This window comes from Aythya ferina (assembly GCF_964211825.1).
Source record: "Aythya ferina genome assembly, chromosome: 8".
Classification (NCBI taxonomy): domain Eukaryota; kingdom Metazoa; phylum Chordata; class Aves; order Anseriformes; family Anatidae; genus Aythya; species Aythya ferina.
Genome location: NC_140304.1, coordinates 19,088,142 through 19,108,601, shown reverse-complemented (window position 1 = coordinate 19,108,601; position 20,460 = coordinate 19,088,142). Strand labels below are relative to the sequence as shown.

General features: G+C 35.0%; 1 protein-coding gene across 7 annotated transcripts in view; it reads right to left on the bottom strand.

Moving 5' to 3' along the window:
- TTLL7 (tubulin tyrosine ligase like 7) overlaps positions 1-20,460 on the bottom strand; it is a 74,281-nt gene that overhangs the window by 40,891 nt on the left and 12,930 nt on the right. For 2 of the 7 annotated variants that reach the window (XR_014695680.1, XM_084528521.1), the window contains exons 3-12: positions 17,419-17,507; positions 17,166-17,212; positions 14,216-14,391; positions 13,894-14,022; positions 12,050-12,171; positions 11,390-11,457; positions 5,794-5,952; positions 4,338-4,554; positions 2,291-2,455; positions 1,327-1,485 (exon numbers count right to left, since the gene is read on the bottom strand). Coding sequence is in view for 6 of the 7 variants with exons in the window: in XM_084528521.1 (XP_084384647.1) it covers positions 1,327-1,485; positions 2,291-2,455; positions 4,338-4,554; positions 5,794-5,952; positions 11,390-11,457; positions 12,050-12,171; positions 13,894-14,022; positions 14,216-14,240 (1,044 nt within the window). In the remaining variant the exon portion in view is untranslated. The remainder of the gene's footprint in view (positions 1-1,326; positions 1,486-2,290; positions 2,456-4,337; positions 4,555-5,793; positions 5,953-11,389; positions 11,458-12,049; positions 12,172-13,893; positions 14,023-14,215; positions 14,392-17,165; positions 17,213-17,418; positions 17,508-20,460) is intronic. The other 5 variants (XM_084528522.1, XM_084528524.1, XM_084528523.1 and 2 more) reach the window with 5 other exon arrangements.

The following is a 20,460-nucleotide window of genomic DNA, read 5'->3' as shown; positions in this document are numbered from 1 at the left end:
CATGTTTGTACTGAGAGTGCTGCGAAAAGCATGAACAAGCACAGTGAAAATCTGTGGATGAGTGTAGAAACCAGTTTGCTAAGTTTTAAAGTTTGAAATTTCTGCAAGTTTAAGTTCAACATCTGGCAAAATAAGTTAAAGGATAATTGTATCGTCAAAAATAGAAGAAATAAACTTCTATGTTAAAAAAATAATAATAACCTAGTACACAACTCCTCAAGTCCTGAAGTATTCTCCAGCAAATACGAAAGCAGCATTTATAACTTTTCCGGATCCCTCCCTCACAAACAAGGAATCTAGAAATAGAGACTATCCTCTGGGACTACCCTACCATAAATGGTAAATTCAGTCTGTATTTAAACAACCTATATGCAAGCTATGGGCAACCTACAGATGATAATCTGGAAGTGTAGAGCTAAATCAAAGGGATTAATAGGCTTTACTTGACAAAAAGGGAAGACATAGATGTAAGTGCAGATCAAGTTCCTGTCAGAAACTGTTTTTGGCTAGGACATCAAAGCTAGCATGGAGGACAGTGAAGGAATTTGTATTTTTCTAATTAAAATTATACTGAACCCTGGAGAGAAATAAGAACAACAAAACAACTGTTGACAGTATTAAAGACCTGAGAACATGGCTGTAATTCAGTAAGTTAATTGCGTACATTTTGCTCATCAGTAGCCAATCATATTCATGAATTATTGTCAGCAGACACATTTTTAATGCAGTTTGCTTTTTTCCTCCAGCTGTACAGCATCCCAGACAGTTAACATAATGAAATAAGACAATCTGGAAAAGAAAAGGTAAGTAAATTCCATATGTATATATTAATAATAGAGTAATTAAAAGAACAAAGTAGACAATCCTCCAACATTGCTGGTATTTTCCTCTGTGTATGTGGGTGCTTTTAAAAGGCATAGGAAAGGAAAAGAACTCATATTCAAAAACCAAAAAAATTTATTAGGACCACACATTCACTCAAGCTGCCAGAGCTATATACTGAACCATACTCATGAAGGAAGCCCATCCCTTACCCATTTTCCATAAAAAGATCCTCCAGATACAATGCACCCAGAACAATTGGATTAACATTACATTTCTCATTAAAACTTTCACAAATGTCTAAAATGCAACATTCCTCAAATGCAACAATTCCTCCAATTAACCTTACCTGAGTCTCTAAAATCACTGACAGACAGTGTTTCTATAACAGTACCTCCTGTAACACACAGATTTTCTGTGGAAGTTTTCTTACGCAGATATGGATTCAGCTGGGGCTCGCTTAACTTTTAAGAATAAAGTTTGCATTTGTTTAAAGATGTTTACCTCTAGGAGCCATGGTTTTAGTTTTCTGTCCAGCAGAATATCAAATCCCAGGACTTCAAAGCAGACACTGTCACTTCCTGGTGCTTGCCCTGGCCTGCACATGCGATAAGCATGAAGAACGTGTGGTTCTGCAACTATGAGAGTCTTCACTACTAACTCCTGTAGGGATGTTTTCAGAAAAATTTATCAGCAGAGAAGACACCAGTATATATTGAACTAATGTGTTTCATACTTTCATAAACGCTTTAGTGAAATTATTTTTTTAAGACTTAAAATAGCAAATAAATGTTCAAAGTAACAGACTTTTTCTTATCTATTTACAGATATTTAATAGCTATTGTATTATTACACATTCCATAGTACATACTTTTTTTTAGATACATGATAGCCTAAATACTAAAGGTATACTGGGAACAATGCATAGTAGAGCCAAATTTTGCCCGTTTCACTTCATAATATCGTTTTCAATAAATATACTAGGAATCATAATTGCAGATTGTGCCTCAGCTCTATCAGTCTTTGTCCTATTCCTCACCTGAAGATGCCTGTAACATATCCACTGACTTTAATGGTGCAGGTTCCAATCCACTGATATACACAGCACTGACTGCGGTTTTGTAAATGTTCTCACATAAAATTCACTTTAAGTGCTAAAAAAGTTTTTGAGAGTTTAAATGGGATTGTTCCTGTGTATGATATTACTTATGTGAATAACTAACTGGTTGAAAGGGCTTTGGTGCCTCAGACAAAGTTTAACATTAAATTTATGATCACACTCTGAATATCACCTTTTTAAAATATAATCATCATTAATAGCACGTCACTTGTGGCATGCATTGCTGAGAATTTGGATTAATAAAGTTTCAAAAATAATATTCAAGTAAAGCAATGGATGACAGAAGCAAATCATTATTTAACAATATACATAGACAAAATAAAGAAAAGCATATTAGTTTTATCTTACTGAAATATCATTCCAGAATTTGGAGACATCAAGATTATTTGTTTCTAGAAACTCAGTAAACCATTTAATGGAGCGTTTACTTCCTTTGTCTTCTGTTTCATCCCGTCCAAAATGTTCATTATGTTTATTCACAGAGTAGTTAGTCAGATGCATATACAGTTGGCTCTAAGAAGAGAGAGAAGAGATCAACACAATAAACAAAAAAAACAAAAAGCAAAAAACCAACACCAACAACAAAAGAACAACACTTTAAATACAGTTCTAGAATAGTCAATTCAAAATAATTTTTTAAAAATGTTAATAATGACAGTCAAACAATTTGAAAATATATTGTGAGCAGATGTTCTGTTGTTTCTGATGTCTCTAATTCTTGGAATTTTCACATACTGAACAGTCTAGCCATGTTATAACAAAATCTGGGCTTGCATTTAAACCAGTTGCGATCAACATCTGGTTAGGAAATATATCTGCCATTTTTACAGGTCTGTATGTAAACAACTACATAAAAATGTGAAAAGCAATCATAACTTACAGAACAATTACATCGCACAAGAAGCAAACAATAAAGATGGTATTTTGAATTGCTACTTTAAAAGTGCAAAAAACACTTTAGCAACCATTTTATAGACAATCCCACATTTCAGTTGTCGCTCTAGTTTATTTATGAGAAATGTTTTCATGATAGTGATACTTTAAAGTATTTTTTACATATAAATTCATCTGCCTTGTTGCTATCTACCAGAATTGCTCATTTTTGAATGGCTGGTAGCCATACATTAGAGGGTGGTAAATTTCAAGATGTATTACAGAAACAAGTGAGTGCTATGATTCCTTCACAGGTAAGAAAATTTAAACAGCAATTTATGTTATCAGTTACATTAAAAACAAACAAACAAACAACAACAGCAAAAAAAAACAACAAAAAAAAAAAACAACAAAAAAAAAAAAAAAAAAAAAAAAAAAAACACTTTAAAGGCTAACTTATAAATCATTATTTATAAATTTATGTATCTTCCAGTACAGGTATTAATTCAGCTCTTCACCTGCACTACCATGATGACAGTCCTTATCACAGTGAGAGGTCTTTGTCATATTTCATTCCTTGTTTGAATGCTAGTTGAAGTTCTAAGCTGGCCGTGGGCTTTCTGTTCCAATTCATTTTTGAAAAGACAGCCAATAGACAACACAAGCCTTCTGCTGTCATTTATCTCACTACACTTATGGTTAAAAAAATAAATGAAATTAACAAAACCAAGCACCTTAATTGCAGGCTAGTTAACAACACATTGTATTAGCACTACAAGTAATGAATTTCTCCCATGGCTTTCAATTACTGCTTTGAGAATGATTATGAAACCTATTGTGTTTCTGAGTAGTTGTAAATGTCATCTTTCCATCAAATTAAATTATTATTTCAGACAATTAAATCATTTTTCAGACTACAAAAAATGAAACTGTTTTTAGAACATTATATAAATATCTGAACTAATCTTTAGTCTGAAGTTATCCAGAACAATATCACTGTGGAACAGTGTCACCTGAAGAACAATGTCATTAGTGATAAGCCAGGTTATTTCATACAATAAACAGACTACAACATGAACAGTTGCAAGAACACAGAGAAAACTGCTTATCCTGCTGCTCTGTTTATCCACTCATAGTATATTTCAGTGCTGATAATGCTGAGAATAGTAACAATAAAAATAAATAAATAAAACATTAAAAGCAAGCTATTCCAAATATAATACTGGAATTTTTCTAAAACATACAATTTCTACTAAGATCAAAATTATACCGGCATTCTTCAAGAGAACAGTATATAAGTGACAGTATTTAAGTGACAGTAGAGTAAATGGCTCACCAGGCATTTTCTATTGCATAATTACACTGAAGCAGCTCTAAAAGCACATAGAAAAGGAAAAGGAAAGATATAGCACCAATAGAGTACAGAGTGAGGTATAAGAAATTCAAATCCACTGATGCCTGGACACTACACAGGTAAAATTCTACATGCATAAGCAATGAATTAGAATAAACTCCAACTTACCAAATTTGAGTCACTGGGGGGATGGTACTTTTCTGTGCCCATTCTCACCAGTCCATCATGATATAAAAATACTTTTAATGGATCGCATGAGGTTACAAGGATATATACACGTAAATCAAACTTGTAGCCTTCCATAAGAAATGGTTTGTCAAGATATTCCTGAACAATCAAGTGATCCTGAGCTTGTAACTTTTCTCCATTTCTTATTAAAGAGATCCTAGTTACAAACAAAAGTTATTTAAAAAATGTAGGACTTTGACATAACTCTGAAATAATTTTTCATGGTCTTTCAGTCAGGTAGTTAGGCTAAAGACTACGTGGAAAGAGCTTACACAGCCTATTCATAGGGTAGAGAAAAATTGCCATTTACTTATATGGCTTTTAGTTTTCTGTCTTTTATAATACTTCACTTGATGGAAAAAAAGGCAACAAGTCATTTCAAAATAACTTTCTGCTTCCTTTGATTCAACAAATGGTGATAATGGATTCCCTTTTCACTTAGAAATTGTTTGGCAGAATTTGCAGCCTCTAGCATCCGTGATTATTCTTCCCCATTTTTTCTGTGAAATATCTCAAAATTTCTGTTTCATTCCAAGAGGAATGAAAACTAACAAAATGGAAAAATTTCAGGGCCTTTACTTTTACAGTAATGCCAATATTAAAAAATTAAAAACAAAAAAAATTAAAAAAAACAAGAGCTTTACTATAGTATATAATCCAAATTGATATTAAAAGCTATAAAAGTTGAAATGGAAATATTCAAAAATAAGAAGACAAATAATAAATAAAAATATTTAAATCTCATTTGTTTTTTACTGACAATTCCTGTCACAGGCAAAACAGTTTCAACCCAACTGCAGGTCACAGTATTTTCAGCAGTGTCTCTTCTCCAGTATGAGAGTCAAGTCTCCTTCCAAGACTGTGCCTCCAGCTGCATCCCCAACGATATCTCCTCTATTTCTCCTTCACCTTGAGGTTGCTGATCTTAAATATGTTTGTGCTGCAGTTTTAGCATGCAATAGGGTACTTGGGTTGTTTTCAGAGCTGTGGAATATCCTGGTCTTCCAAGCAACACGCCTGCAACTACTGATACCCTGCCATTTGTGCCCCATGCAATCTCACCCTCTAATTCTAAGCACAAGAGATTCATAAATATATCGTTTGGGTAATTCCACAATAAAAATAATACCGATCTTAAGACTTACCTGATCATCATCAGAAAATGTATTATTTAATTAAGTCACATTTAGAACAACATTAAAATACCACTTCCAGTTACTTTAGTGTTTTAGCTGTTTTTCCTTGTTAATTCTTTGTCCAATACATAACCTTTTTTGTACTGATTGTACCACTTGTACGACAAACTTCTTATTAAGAAACAGCTTCTGTTAATGATGTAAATAGCACTAGATTTTGCCCTTTCTGGGTAAGAAGACTGAATTAACATGAAACTTACCCATGTCCCATTGCCCCATTAGCTGGTTTGACTATAAATGTTTTCTGTCGACGCTTCTTCTTCAGTTCTTTTACATAGTTCTGAAACTGTGTGTACTCTGCAGGGAAGATCCATGTTCGAGGAATAAAAGTATACTCCTGAGGCTGACACTTGATCATTCTGCAAAAAAGTACAATAGAATGTTGTTAGTTTTTACTTTATTTATTTTTTTTAATAATAAACTGATTTGATGGATCAATCCTCTGGATTAAACATCATTTACAATAATCTTCAAGAAAATTTCATTAGCAGAATACTTTTTTGTATTTTTGTATAAAATTTATATTTTGTATAAAAAAAGGAGAGCGGATGTCTGTAGTTGATTTAGAATAGTTAGACCTCTGACATATTCACATGCATACTTTAGGAACAACAAAAGCAGACCATTTTGTGCATTTTTGCTTATCATCATATTGTATTTATTATCTTATTGGCATTCATCTCATTTTTTGGCATTCATCTAACTCCTCTAATTCTCCTAAAAGGACAGTAGAGAATTTAGTTAATAGAAGTTTCCATCACTCAAAGCCCTATCTCTGGTAGATAGGAAGCATATACCCACACCACACTGACAGCGCTGGCTAGATTCATACAGGTTAGCTTTAAGCGAGGTAGCTTTAATACTGGTAGCAGCCAAGTTATGTAAGCTTTGTATACTTTGTAGTACTACATGGACTAGCATAGCATGGTTCCCAGCAAGACAAATTTAGTCTTTGCTGAGTTAAATCCTGAAGCAGCTAGCTTGTTTCAGGTATGCAGAACTCCCGGAACTTCACATGTAACTTTGTATGAACTCAGTTTGGGTAACTCTACACTAGCATTCAGGTTGGACACGTCTGGAATACAAATAGCCACAGATCAACAGAAAGCTGAATGCTTAAAAAGAAATGAACTGACATAGCAAGCTACCCAGACTTTAATTAAAAAAAAAAAAAAAATTTGGTGAATTTTTTTATTTTTTTAATTAAAGATTTAGCTATACTTCTACTTTTCTAATGGAAACTAATATCATCAGGATAACTTACATGTAAGACAGACAAACAATATAATTTCAATATTTCATTTTTACTATGAGCCTACATGATGATCCCCATGCACTATAAGACACTCTTACTTTAAGTGCCTCAAATACTAACAGAAGAAGCAGAACTGCCAACCGCATCTGTAAGACTAGGACTGCAGCCAGGATCTACTGGTATAATAGATACACTGTCACCAAACCGTTAGCCAACTACCCAACAAACACTCTACAGAAGCCACAATAGCTATAGTACTCTTGGAGTACTGCATGAGGCTCAGTGTTCCTGCAGCTTCATCACAATTGTCATTTTTAAAAATCTAGTTTGATGAAAGCCATTCAACATTCAGGAGACAAAAAAATGAGTTGATATAATTCATCATTAAGGCATAATTTTTAAACTGTCCATCTACTATACGTTTAGAGATGTTACTACCTTGCTAACTGAAGAGCATATCTTAAATTATCCTATAAGTTAGCTGTAATTTATTAGCCATAAAATATCCTATATTTAGGCCAAAAAAAATTAACTTCTGTGTTAGTTTACGTCCCTCTCCAAATTATGTCTCAAATGCATCCTGAAGTGTTGCATGACAGAAACTTGCGATTTAACTCACAGATTTCAATACTCATATCCCTATTTAACAAATATAACTTGATATTATAGATATCTTATTTTCTGACTGCAATTATATCTGCTCTTTATGCCTTCTTTTACCTTATGCATAGCTGGGTAGACTACAAGCAATAACATAAAGCTGAATACTTACTACTTGTTACCAGTTCAGATGCTTGCTAAAACTTTCAACAAAAGAATTCATCTCTGTTCTTCCCTGCCTGGCCCTATTCACAAATGGTGTAGGAACATCATCAAGCAGCTTCCTGAATGAAGACCTATTCCATTACAATAGCCCCATTTTCCAGCACATGTTATCTACTACTGTGGGTAACCGCTTCTTCACTCTGCTGCTCTGTCCTTTAGCCTTTACAGTCCTTACCAGGAGGCCTGAGAACTAAAAAGCAAGTTATTGTTCCTCTGAGTGCTATTTTAGCTCCCAGATCCAGTCAGCCCCTGCTCTCATTTCTGAGTACTTTCTGTGCAAAAGAACCAAAGGTGTTTTGTACAGGCTGTAGGTTATTTAAGAAATGACCTGTCAGTTGAGTAACACAGGTTCTACTGCCTATGTTTCAAGATCCTCTGACTTTTCAGATATGAAAGGAGGTTAGTGGATGAGATAGATGAGAATGACTCTTCATCCATGACCAGTTCACAAACCTTTTAAATGTAAACAAAAAACATCTCATATCTATTCCCTCTGTTCATCCTGTACACCTTTTCCCCTACTTATTGCATACAATCTGTAATCACACTTATTACTCATGAGGAGATTTCATCTATTTACAGAAAACATGATTTAAACGTGTGCAGGACATTTTTTCTGTCATAATTCTGAACTATGCAACTATCTGAGTAAACAGGTCACAGCTACTTGAATAAAGCATGTGACTTTTTCACAAATAGCAATTTGAAACTTGCCAATAAATGTAAGTAACCTCTGGCATGTAATAAAAAAAAAAAAAAAAAAAAAATCATTATTAACATTTCAGTTTACTGAGAGGGCATTTTACCTCAGCATAATATTTTCCCTGTATATACACTAGTCAAATATGACTTACTAAGTAAACTGATCTCATGATGCCTGTTATGTGGCAAAAGAAATTTAGCGTTTATGGACTCACAAATTCAAGTGTTGACATTCAGTTACAAGTTTTGAAATAAGAATTTGCAGGAGATTTTCCAAAGGAACATCTCCTCACCATCACCCAGGACATGTAATTCTTCATACACTCTAAGTATTCAATTTTTTTCTAAATCTTTTCCTTCTCACTTTCTTCTTTATGCTGTTTGCTTACTTCTCACAACAAATGAATGCAGAGATAAATAAATAAATTAATTCTGGGCATTTGTATCTTGTCTTTGAAAAAAATTAAAATTTTCATAACTCTGTTCTTGGGTTATCCCTTATTTCATTGTCGCGGAATCAAAGAGTTTTACCTGATCTTACTGAAAATTCACTGTTACCAAAGGAGCTCTTTCAGGGTGTAAAAAAATGTCTATTTATTTATTTTAAATACAACTGGGTGGGGGTTTTGTTTGTCTTTTTCCTTCTCATCAGCAATCCAAGTCTAGTACACACAAGGAGCATTTGCATAGTTCAAATGCAGCAGGGGGAAAAAATAGCAAACAGAATATGCTAGGAATAGGTAAGGATCCAAGTGAATTGAAAGGACTGCATGCAGCAGAAAAGCAACAAAACATGATTAGTGTTTCTGCATTATTCTCTCCAAATAAATTTTAAGACAGAACAGCAGCTATATGGAACAAATAGCTGCTGTTTCACTCCCAGAGAAGGACCTGGAAGTGATGGTGGATAGTCGTCTGAATATGAGCCAGCAGTGTGCTCAGGTGGCCAAGAAGGCCAACGGCATCCTGGCTTGTATCAGGAACGGTGTGACCAGCAGGGCTAGGGAGGTGATCGTCCCCCTGTACTCAGCTCTGGTGAGGCCGCACCTCGAGTACTGTGTTCAGTTTTGGGCCCCTCGCTACAAGAAGGACATCAAGGTGCTTGAGCGGGTGCAGAGAAGGGCGACAAAGCTGGTGAGGGGCCTGGAGAACAAGTCCTACGAGGAGCGGCTGAGGGAGCTGGGCTTGTTCAGCCTGGAAAAGAGGAGGCTCAGGCGCGACCTTATCGCTCTTTATAGGTACCTCAAGGGAGGCTGTAGCGAGGTGGGGGTTGGCCTGTTCTCCCACGTGCCTGGTGACAGGATGAGGGGGAATGGGCTTAAGTTGAGCCAGGGGAGTTTTAGGTTAGATGTTAGGAAGAACTTCTTCACTGAAAGGGTTGTGAGGCACTGGAACAGGCTGCCCAGGGAAGTGGTGGAGTCACCATCCCTGGAGGTCTTTAAAAGACGTTTAGATGTAGAGCTTAGGGAAATGGTTTAGTGGGGGACTGTTAGCGTTAGGTCAGAGGTTGGACTCGATGACCTTGAGGTCTCTTCCAACCTAGAAAATTCTGTGATTCTGTGATTCTGTAAATTCCTCCATTCTAAATACAGAAGTCTGTCCAACCACGTACCAGAACTGACTTGTGTTTTCACAAGCAGTCTCAAGATATATGTCTGAGTTTTGTAAATTATGAATTCCAAATATTGAATTGTGAGGCTAGTACTGCAAAAAAGAGACTGATTAAACATCAGCAGATAGAACAGAGTTTAAGTGCTGATATCACAACATAGATATATTTAACCCAGGGTTATCATACCAGAGAAATTATCCTAATTTTATCTGTAATATGTGCAATCTCGACATTCAGCATCTTTAAACTGTTTCAATCTCAGAATTCAGTAGGTTGAGAGAAAGACTGTATTTGAATGCAATGTGCATGAATCTTTTGCTCATCTTGCATTTTTTTTTTTTAAATCACATACCTGCACCAATACACAAGGATAGCACTGCCTAGCAAGCTGACCAAAATTGTTCCATTTTTTCTGAGATCTTTCCAAATAGCTGCTTACATCCATGTGCTACCTCTATGTTTTTACTTAGAATTAAGTCTGGAAGGGGCAGTGAAGTGCTTGTACAGCAGTTATATACTTATGGACCAGAACAAGAGGATTCTGGTCCATAAGTAGGACATGTAGACACCACGGCAATGCACATAATATTTGCATGCATTCTACATATTATGTGTAGTATTTACGAAATAAAAAAAGAAAGAGAACAAGAGAAATGAGATATCACATTACATAAATACATAAAAACAATTTGTATTTTGGTAATGGCAAATGCAGTGTAGGTAAAATTTGGGGCCAAAAGATTAACTCTTTTTAACTGTTGTTTAAACTGATCTAGGCTAGATCAGTTTAATCTAGCCTATTATAGTTTAATAATTTATTATAGTTTAATCTATAATAAAAAATTCACATGTATTTCTCTGAAAACTCTTCCTTATTACCAGGCTGATGAATCATTATTTACTATTGTTTTCTCAGTTCTTACTCACAGATTCTTAGCTAATATAATTCTTCAAAACCCATCTATTTCACTAGAGGAAGGATAGTTTATAACAAAATCAAATTTGTCTGACTTATTTCTGACATAAACAGTAAGATGCTTCACATTTTTAATGTGATATATACAAAAATATTGTCATTAATTATTTTAAAATAAGTAATATCCATTCACATACTAGTCATTTATCCTTTCCAACTCTTAAATGATGTATGCTTGGGTATATTATACATTACATGTATTATAACAACTTAAGGCTGCCTCAGGCATTCTGCAGCATGTAGACACAGAACTGAACCCACATCATTTTCCACTGATATAAACTGGAGAGACACAGTAACTTTGGAAATTATTCTTGGTCCTCTTGTAGCCTCTTCTTAAAAATAAACAAACCTAAAAGGCAATAATTCAGCATTGTACTGCACTAAACGCCATGGCTGAAAATCTTCTTAATAATAAAAGATTACTTCGTCATGTTTCTTGCCAGAAAATCCTTTCTGCAGATCTCTCCCATTCCTGGAAAATGGTTGATTCTCTGAGGGAGGAGCAAAAAAGAAATTAAGTTGGTACTTCTTTAATTTTTCTGTCATAACTAATACAATCATTCAAAACATTCAACTACATGCTCAGGCAAACATAGTCAGTGTTACTTATATATCATTCAAGAAAGTATCTCATGTGGTCTTAACTTATCTATGTGGTCTTAACTAAAGATGCAGTAAGCTGTATTCTCCTCCCAGGGAGGAAAAAAAAAAAAACATGGAAAATAAAATATTTATTATTTGGGGAGAGAGTTCTGCCTAATTTACTGCTTAAAATTTATGAGCAACTTATAAATGATGTTTTGCCTCTTCTTTAAAACTGTGATAATTCATAACAATGAACTGGCAGACAAAAGCATGAAAGAAAAGCACCCAAATATTTCCAAATGGTATGAACAGATAACTCCAAAAAACAGAACGGTATTTAAAAATATGTAGTGGTATAGCCTTGTTGCAATCTGGATGGTATTGTTTTATTGTGTTTTTTTTTTCCTCTCCATATATGTGTAACCAAAAGTGACACATTACTGAATTTCTCAGAGTGAAACAATTTACTGAACCATGTCTAAAATAGTATCACTCTACCTGATAGTTCCGAAGTTCAGCAATCTTTTCTTGTTGCACAGCAGAATCACTCCATATAAGATTAGCTGTTTCATCTTCATCACGTGTTTTCACGAATCCCATTTCTCGTATTACCACACGTACTACAGAGAAATTACATACTTAAGGAATTTTTTGAATATCTAAAAATAGATTAATTTTCAAAATTTAAAAAATTGATCAAGATGTTGAACATTTTAAATATTCATTCCTTTGCCTGAGAACAGTATTAGTATGCAAGTTCTTATTTAACTTGCAAGATTTCCATCAGTCTATTGCAAATCTGTCATTACAATGGTATAGCACCTTGTACCAGTCTGGAAGCAGTGTACAATCACTGATGGGAGCTGTAAATAGCTTCAAGGCATTCCACGCTGACCTAGTAAGTGTCCACTTGCACAGCTATTAGAGCAAATTTTGGCCATTACATACATTAATTTTAAAACTATGATAAATATAAGTGTCACTGCACACAGGGAACAAAGCCTCTTTAGTCCAGATATAATAGAATGGCTCAGGTTGGAAAGGACCTTAAAGATCATATAGTTCCACAGTTTATTTAGTATGGTAGTTACAAAAACAAATGCATACATTATTTTAAGATTAAAAAAAAAAAAAAAAAGAGAGAGAGAAAAATAATACTGATTATGTTCCAGGCATAACACAGGTTCTTGGATAAAAGATTTTTGTAAAGAAAAAAGAGAAGAAACAAAAAGAAATATTATTTTTCCTTAAGCTATTCATATTGCTATCTGTGTAATAAATTTGTTCTGATATCACCTCTCTAGAGAAGACATCTCTGGATTTGAAGTCTTCCCCACCTGGTAAAAATCAGCAAGGTCTACTCAAGTATGCTGTGAGTTTGGAGTTCGAAAGTTTGTCACTATTCCTGGTTCAAAGCCTGAACCTGAGAAAAGTCATCAGTTGGCTTCCAGTGTAAACAGTTCATTTTGAAACTTCACAGATGCCACAGAAAGTCTCTGAAATACTTACTAGCCCTGAAGTCTTTGGAAAACTTGTTGAACCATTTCCATAGTTGGAAGGAGATTAGGGTAGAGAGAGTCATTCTAAAGTTACCAATAACTACTCCATTGAGGAGGATAATGCACCTGTCTCGATACTGAGCCATTTGTTTTTGTTTTTGTTTTGGAGAGCTATCAGAACAAACCTATTGTATATATCACAGGCTGAATAGGAGTACATATTTATTGTCATTATTTGCTGTTAATCAAGAATCAGCATTAGTGGCAACTCCCAGATTCTCTTCTGTTACTACACCAAAAGCTAGAAGAAATACGCTGTTGTTTCGTTCCCACAAACACACTAAAAGGCTGAGGCCAAATTACATGATTCTAGTTTTCTACATCTTTTCTTCTACAACAGAATAAAAACTATAGATTTAGTGTGATAGTAGCCTCATCAAAATGCAAAACATTATTACTTTTTAATTGAGAAACCTCTGCATAATAGTAAGGGTATTTAATATTGCACTTAAACTGTTCATCATTTAAGGTTTTAAGTATACATCTGAATTCATATGTAAATCATGATTAATATTTTTTTCCACAGCTATCTTTATTAATTATTTTTTTGCATATCAAGGCCCTTCCCTGAGTAAGGAGTGGGGAGTAATACATGTTTGTACAGCATTCAAAGCTACCAATGCAATGTTACAAAAAAAAAAAAAAAAGGTTTCTCAGAACATAAAACCCTTTCAAAATGACTCACTGTCAGCTTGATGCAAAATCCATTAATTCACCCCATTAGTTAGTAATCCATTCACATCAATTGCTATTATGATAACAACAAGATCTATAGCTTCCTACCAATTTCATATTTTGTGCCAGCAACATTTGCAGTGATGACTCCGTTCTTCTTCTTTCTGACCTTTCTTTTAATTGGGCTTTGATAGGGTAGTTCCGACCGCAAAGTCACAGAAGCAGTTCCATGGTTATCTTTGAAAAATAATGTTTTATCTGTCAACAACACATTTATATCTCAAATAATGTATACAAATGAACTAAAATTACCATACCATCCATCATGCAACATCTGAGCTAGTCAGTTACAAACATTTACTTCACTGCAACTTACAAGTACAAGCCCACAGAAATAATAGGCTATATTAAAAATACAAGACTTGCATACCTCCCTCATTAGGCAAGGATGGCATTATAATCTAAGATAGCGTAGAAGCAGAGCTCAAATTCTGTTCCAAGTTCTGAGGAAACGATGGAGCTGTCAAAGCCAAGTTATTTAACACTCTATTCAGACCATTTCAGTCTCTGGTTGTAGCAAATACTAGTTCTGGAACAGATAGGTATCTGTGTCAAAAACGTAAGAGAAACTGTTACAGATAAAACCTGAAAAAATACATAAACAGTAGAGAACAAACTACCCGTATTTAGTAAGTCAAAAGTGACACTTAAAGGATAAAACAAGTTATTGTAAATATAAAACTTTGTTTAATACAGTTCAATCATGTTGTTTCTGGGAAAAAATGCAGTATTCATTTGCAAAAAAAAAAATAAAAAAAATTATACTACCTCATTGTCGTTGTGTTATTTTTATTTCTGTAGGGAAGATTTGGGGCATGCAAATAGGTAATACCAAATTCAATTAATTCTGCAACTTTTTATCTCCAAAAAGCTAAATGAATTTATAGGAATTTTAAACAATTTTTTAATTTAAAATTCAAAATCAAACACCATACATTATGGGTTTTAAGGCACCAAATGGGAAATAATTGAAGTTATTTTAATAACCTTTTTTCCACTTTTTCATTTTTCAACATTTTTTTCAATGACTGTCCAATAATCACTTGCTAATATGTGACCTCAGCTTCACAGTTCACGGTACTCTGAGACACAACTGATGAAAATTGAAAGGCACTTTGGGTTGTCAAGTATCTAAACATCCGTTTCTAAAGGAAGTATTTCTATGAAATGCTATTTTTCATGTATACATTAAAAAATGTATATATTTTTTTTTATTAGTAATCTCAGAACACACCACTATATGTGAAAATACCACAAATTAAAAATGTCTTGAAAAAACAGCTTAAGCATATGAGAACAGGCTAAAACATTAGGGGAAAAAAAAAAAAAAAAAGACAAAACCCCTCAGGAATAAGACTGCTCTAAACACACCACTACACGACTTTGGGTGTGCAGCATCTGTTATAACAACATCTGCAAGAAGGCAAAGGCCATCTTTGGAAGGTTGCCTCAAACAAGTCTAGTAGTTTTCGAAACATATACCATATAATTTATTGTTTTTAAAATGCTTTGTTTTCTTTTCTACAATTGTGCATGTGGCTAAAGTTCCTCACCCTAGCTCTAAATCAGTTCTTATTGTTGCTTGTGGTGTTTGCAAAACTTGCTTAAAATAGCTTCACACAGAGGAATTTCTTCTGCTATATATAGCAGAAAATTGCAGTAAAAATCAAAGTTAGCCATGACTTATGATGGGAAATGAATTTGGTTATAAGTCTGGACAAGCTGTACATAGATGCACATTGGCAAAGTTATCACAACATTACTTATAAATATTCCAGGTGGGTGGGTGGGTGCATGTATGCACATGTGCATGTCTCAGAGAGAGAAAGAGGGAAGAAGGAGTGATGATTATATCCTGTACATGTCACATTTTTGTTAAGAAAACATAAAAGCAGATACCCTGAGCTGTAAGATCTTTTTTTTCATTTTAAGACAGAAACCTATCCTTAAAAGCTAATTAACATGAAAGAAAAAAAAAAAAAAAAAAAAAGATTATGGTTCTCTTATGACTGTAACCAACATACTGGGTGCCAAATTCTGCTATGAAAGAAGACAAAAAGATTGTCCTCATGACTGTTCAGAGCAGTTCTGCAAATTAACACTGCAACATTTAATTATTTATCCAGGAGGTAGGCACAGGCTATGACACAGATACAGTGTTTGACATCCTACCATTTACTCTCAGCCTTTCCTACTCACAGCATCCTTTGCTGTACCAGAACTGCCTCAGAACGTTCTCTCAAACTGAACTGTAACTGGCAGGTCCATTTGAAGTTTTAATGTTTTGGACACCCTCAGCCAAGAAGGGTGCCTGAAAGTCCTGCTGCCCGCTGGCCTCCCAACATCAGACACAAAGGTGGGAAAATGAAGCGTGCATCCTCTCCACAAGCGCTGCTAAGGAAGAGCAGCACTGGACACAGTGACTCACTGCACGTTATCTGTTTCTCAGGCTAAGAATACCACCAGAGTACAAGACATGTTTAGTTCCTGGGAATAACACTGAAGTATGCCTGTTTGCCAATTAAGGATTTGTATGTATATATACAAATTCCTAGCAGTTGTTCCTCAGCAGTACTGGCTAAAAACTTTTAATGAATTTGGAAAAATGTCAAGACGACTAACGTTTCCCTGTGAGAAATGCCAGTCCTCACTAACACGCCATGATTTACGAGCTATGGCGTGGCAATAAAAATCCAGCAGCTCACATTGCTTTCATTCAGTTTATACTCATAGACAAATCAGAGTTACTGCAGTGCCTTGGTTTTCTGAAGCTGGGCCATAAAGTTCGAAACTACAGTATGTTGTTGACCTGCTACTTTTCTTTATAAATAAACCATTCTACTCTTCAGAGTAGAATACTCTTTAGATTGTTTAATACGGAGCACAAACACCCAGGCGAGAATGTTTTATACACAGGCACAAAGCCTAAAGCCATAATAGTAACCCTGAGTTGATTTTCCAAAACATTTTACATAGGATGCAGTCCATTCTGCATCCCGCTGCTCTGGCTGAATTTCCAATTACCGGGCAGAGCGTTTGCCCACTGGATCATGCACACATAACTGCAGCAGTACTGTTGGGTTGTGATTACGTTACAATCTGAGTCAATTCCTGTAACTATGATAAGATTTTACTTATAAAATAAGCATTACCCAAAACCTGTGTTCAGCTACAACAACGTAGAGGCACCTCTTCCCAGTAACCCACCTGAAAGACCTGTTTCTAAGAGATTGCTTTTAATAACATGGAAGAAACTATTATATTTCCAAACCGGGACTTGTTTAACCTTGGCAACTCAGCTATCAGGAATCTGCACTCACCCTCAGACAGAAAAGGACTGCAATTCCCAGCATATACAATTTCCCACCTGAAATCAAGATGCACATAAATTAATGAAGGTTTGTTGCTCTCCCATATTGATTCAAAAGCAACTGAATGAAAATGATTAACCTACAAATGGAGAGAGACTTGTGAACAAGAAATTAATGCATCTTTTGTCAGGTTAGCACATTCTTATACAAATGAATACTTTGAATAGAAGCAATCTAGGGAGAATAAAAGATGATCTATTACCTTTACAGTTGCCTGGCAAGGTGTAAGAGCACCAGCAGGAGAGCTACATTGCACGCAATCCTGTCCTACAGAGCCAGAAGTCAAAACACCTGCACAAAAACACCAAGTGCAGAGACCAGGGAATCAAAGAAGCAGAAACTTTTATTTTCCAGGGACATCAGAGGTCAGGCACTCTTGCTAGAGAGGCGCAGGGTCACACATGAACAGGAACATAGGCAGATACTTGAATCCAAAGGGAACAGTCTGAGCAAGGTTCAGCAGAAGCAATTAGACAAAGGTAATAGTGACAGAGGCTGAGAGGGTGCCTGGGTGAAGAGCAGTGTGAAGAACAGGTTTCGTAGTTAATGGAATAATCCATGTTTCCTTGTTAACAAGTTGTAATTCATTGTAGAAAAAAAAAATGCTGTTACACAAACTTAATCAGAAAAAGCTATTCAAGTGCCTGAAAAATATTCTTCTGGCCTAGATTATATAAAAGCATTTTTGAACAAATCACTCTTTCATTTCCCAAGTTATTTGCTCCACACTGCTTCCGAGCGACCTCTGCCTTTCATGATCTTTCATTTTCAATCCTGATGCAGTGTGGAGCTGAAAAGGTTATTTTTAGTCTCTAAATACTAACTTGCATGCCATCTAGTCCTTTTTTTCCCCTAGGAGTAAGCATCCAAGAAAATGGTTGACTTAATCAGATCAAAACAAAGACTGGGGGAATCAAATTCAAACTTAAAATAAAACACAGCAACTTGAGAATCTGTTCCAGAGAGTTACTCAAGTCAAGAAGGTTCTCCCAGGATCATACCAGTGACTATCAAACCACTGCTGCGTAACCTAACAACAAGAGATTGCTTTGCGCATGTACATTTAAAATACATGTAGATGTAATTTAACAGATTTGAGCATTAAGAATGATAGATTCATTTACTAACAAATCACTCTAAGCTTGGTAACCAGTTTGAAAAGCTACATTGGCCACTCATAGGCTTAACTTTACATGTATGAACTGAAAATTCGATTTCAGAGCTTAACCAATGGTATATATGATAGTAGCTCTCAATGACAACTGGCATTTCTTAAGTTTCTTCCCATTGTATCCTATTTCTATATTTACTTAGGAGAAATGCTACAAAAATTGGATTGTCAATTTTATTTGAATTAAATTGGCTTCTTTGTGACAAGTAATCACTCAGCAACGGTAGAATATTTTAGTATATAGATTTTTAAACTAGCAGACTGCTTTCCTCTGAGTTCATTAGTGCTATTTACCCACTGCTGTCAAAAGTGTCTGGAAATGCACAGTAGCTAGGAAGAAATCCACAAAGCTCCCGACATAAGGAGCTTTCACCCTGCGATGGAGACGCGCTTAAGATACAGTTACATAACTTGGCAGCTGACCACGGGGATGGAAGGGCAGCATCCCAGTACTCCCCTCCCCAGTTACCTGGAAAATTAAAATAACAACAGTTTCACAGAAACATGAAAAGAAAGAAGTGAAAGCAGTCTTCAGAGCAGGGACCCAGCAAATATCAGAGTTCTGTACTGTCAGTCTGACCTAAATAACAAAGATTTCTGCTCCCTTACATCTCAGGATGTGAAAGCCTATATCCACTGTAGTAGGGAAGGCTTTGCTACTTATTACAGAAAGGCCGTTATTTTCATCCAACAAGAAATTCACAAACACTGATCAGAACTTCTCAATATATTAGTGATACATCTAGCACTATCAATACTATCTATTCTTCTGAAATATGCACAAAGTACTTCCTCTGTGTATTGAACTCTGAGATGAAAAAAAATTCTGAAGACCAGGAAAAAAAGAATAAAAAATCTTCATCAATAGAAAAAAAAAAAAAAAAAAGATACCATGTGAAATTGTTCAGTTACACAAAACTATAATAATCTGTTGACCTGGAATTAAGCTATAAAATGCAACTGCAAAATGAGATTGAAACATGACCAAAAACTATAATAGAGACAAATGCCATCTTCACTATCATCCTGAAATAGCAAAGTAACAATTTGCAGCCATTAAACCACTGAATTAAAAACATCATAGCCTTTCCCAATTTTTTTTAATATGTCTTGACAAAATGTGAGCAGAGCTAAGCAGTCTGATTTAACACGCTAACAGAACAATTTGGTGGCAAGTTCTCACTCCTACAGAGAAATTCTAGATGCAAAAAGCAATCCTCATTTTGAGGCTCTGTGTGTTATCAAAGTGATCAACTTGTTTTAAAAAGGCTATCAGTCAGCTGGCTTCAAAATGCATACACGTTAGCAATTGTTTTCCTTTGACATTCTGAAGTCAAAGAAAAACTATATTAATTTCAAAAGCATTTGTTCTCAACATTAAATGAGATGAGATGTTTATTCACCAGTTCTTTCAGATGAAGTGAATGTACAAAGTGCTCAGGTGCTTGGTTAGCTAAAAGCTATATAAGAAAAAAAAAAAAAGGGGGGCATGATTCAACACAGCTTAAACTTTTTTGAATCCTGTGCAGTTCTGTAAACTTTCAAGTAGTTTATCCAAATGGCCAGCATTTTTAAAACTTACAACTGAACTACCAAACAGCAGCTGAAGTAACAGCACTACCTCTGAATCCAGAAGTTACAGTTACTTTAATGAGAGCTAAAGTTTATAACTGCCATTTCACATCTGAGACCTGAATCAGCAAGTTGAAGATTGATTTTCAGCTTAAAAAAATGACCTTCTAAGTGTCTTTCATAGCACAGCACAAAATATGACTGTCTGTTGGTTCATTCTCACCCTTCAAAAGCCCTTTTTAAAGTGATAACATATTTCAAACTGTTAGCAAAATATAGTTTCATACGTTCTGTATATTGGAAAAAAAGAGGAAAAAGAAAGTAAGATAGAATCAGTAAACTACAATAAAAAAAGGACAATATTTGTACCTATTTCCTGTTCCATAGAACATAGGAAGTATATTAATGAAAATGCATGTGAAACGGACCTGTATGACTTAGAAATCAATAGCTTGAAAAACCGCAAATTCATGTAACATTCACAATAGCAAGGAAAAATAC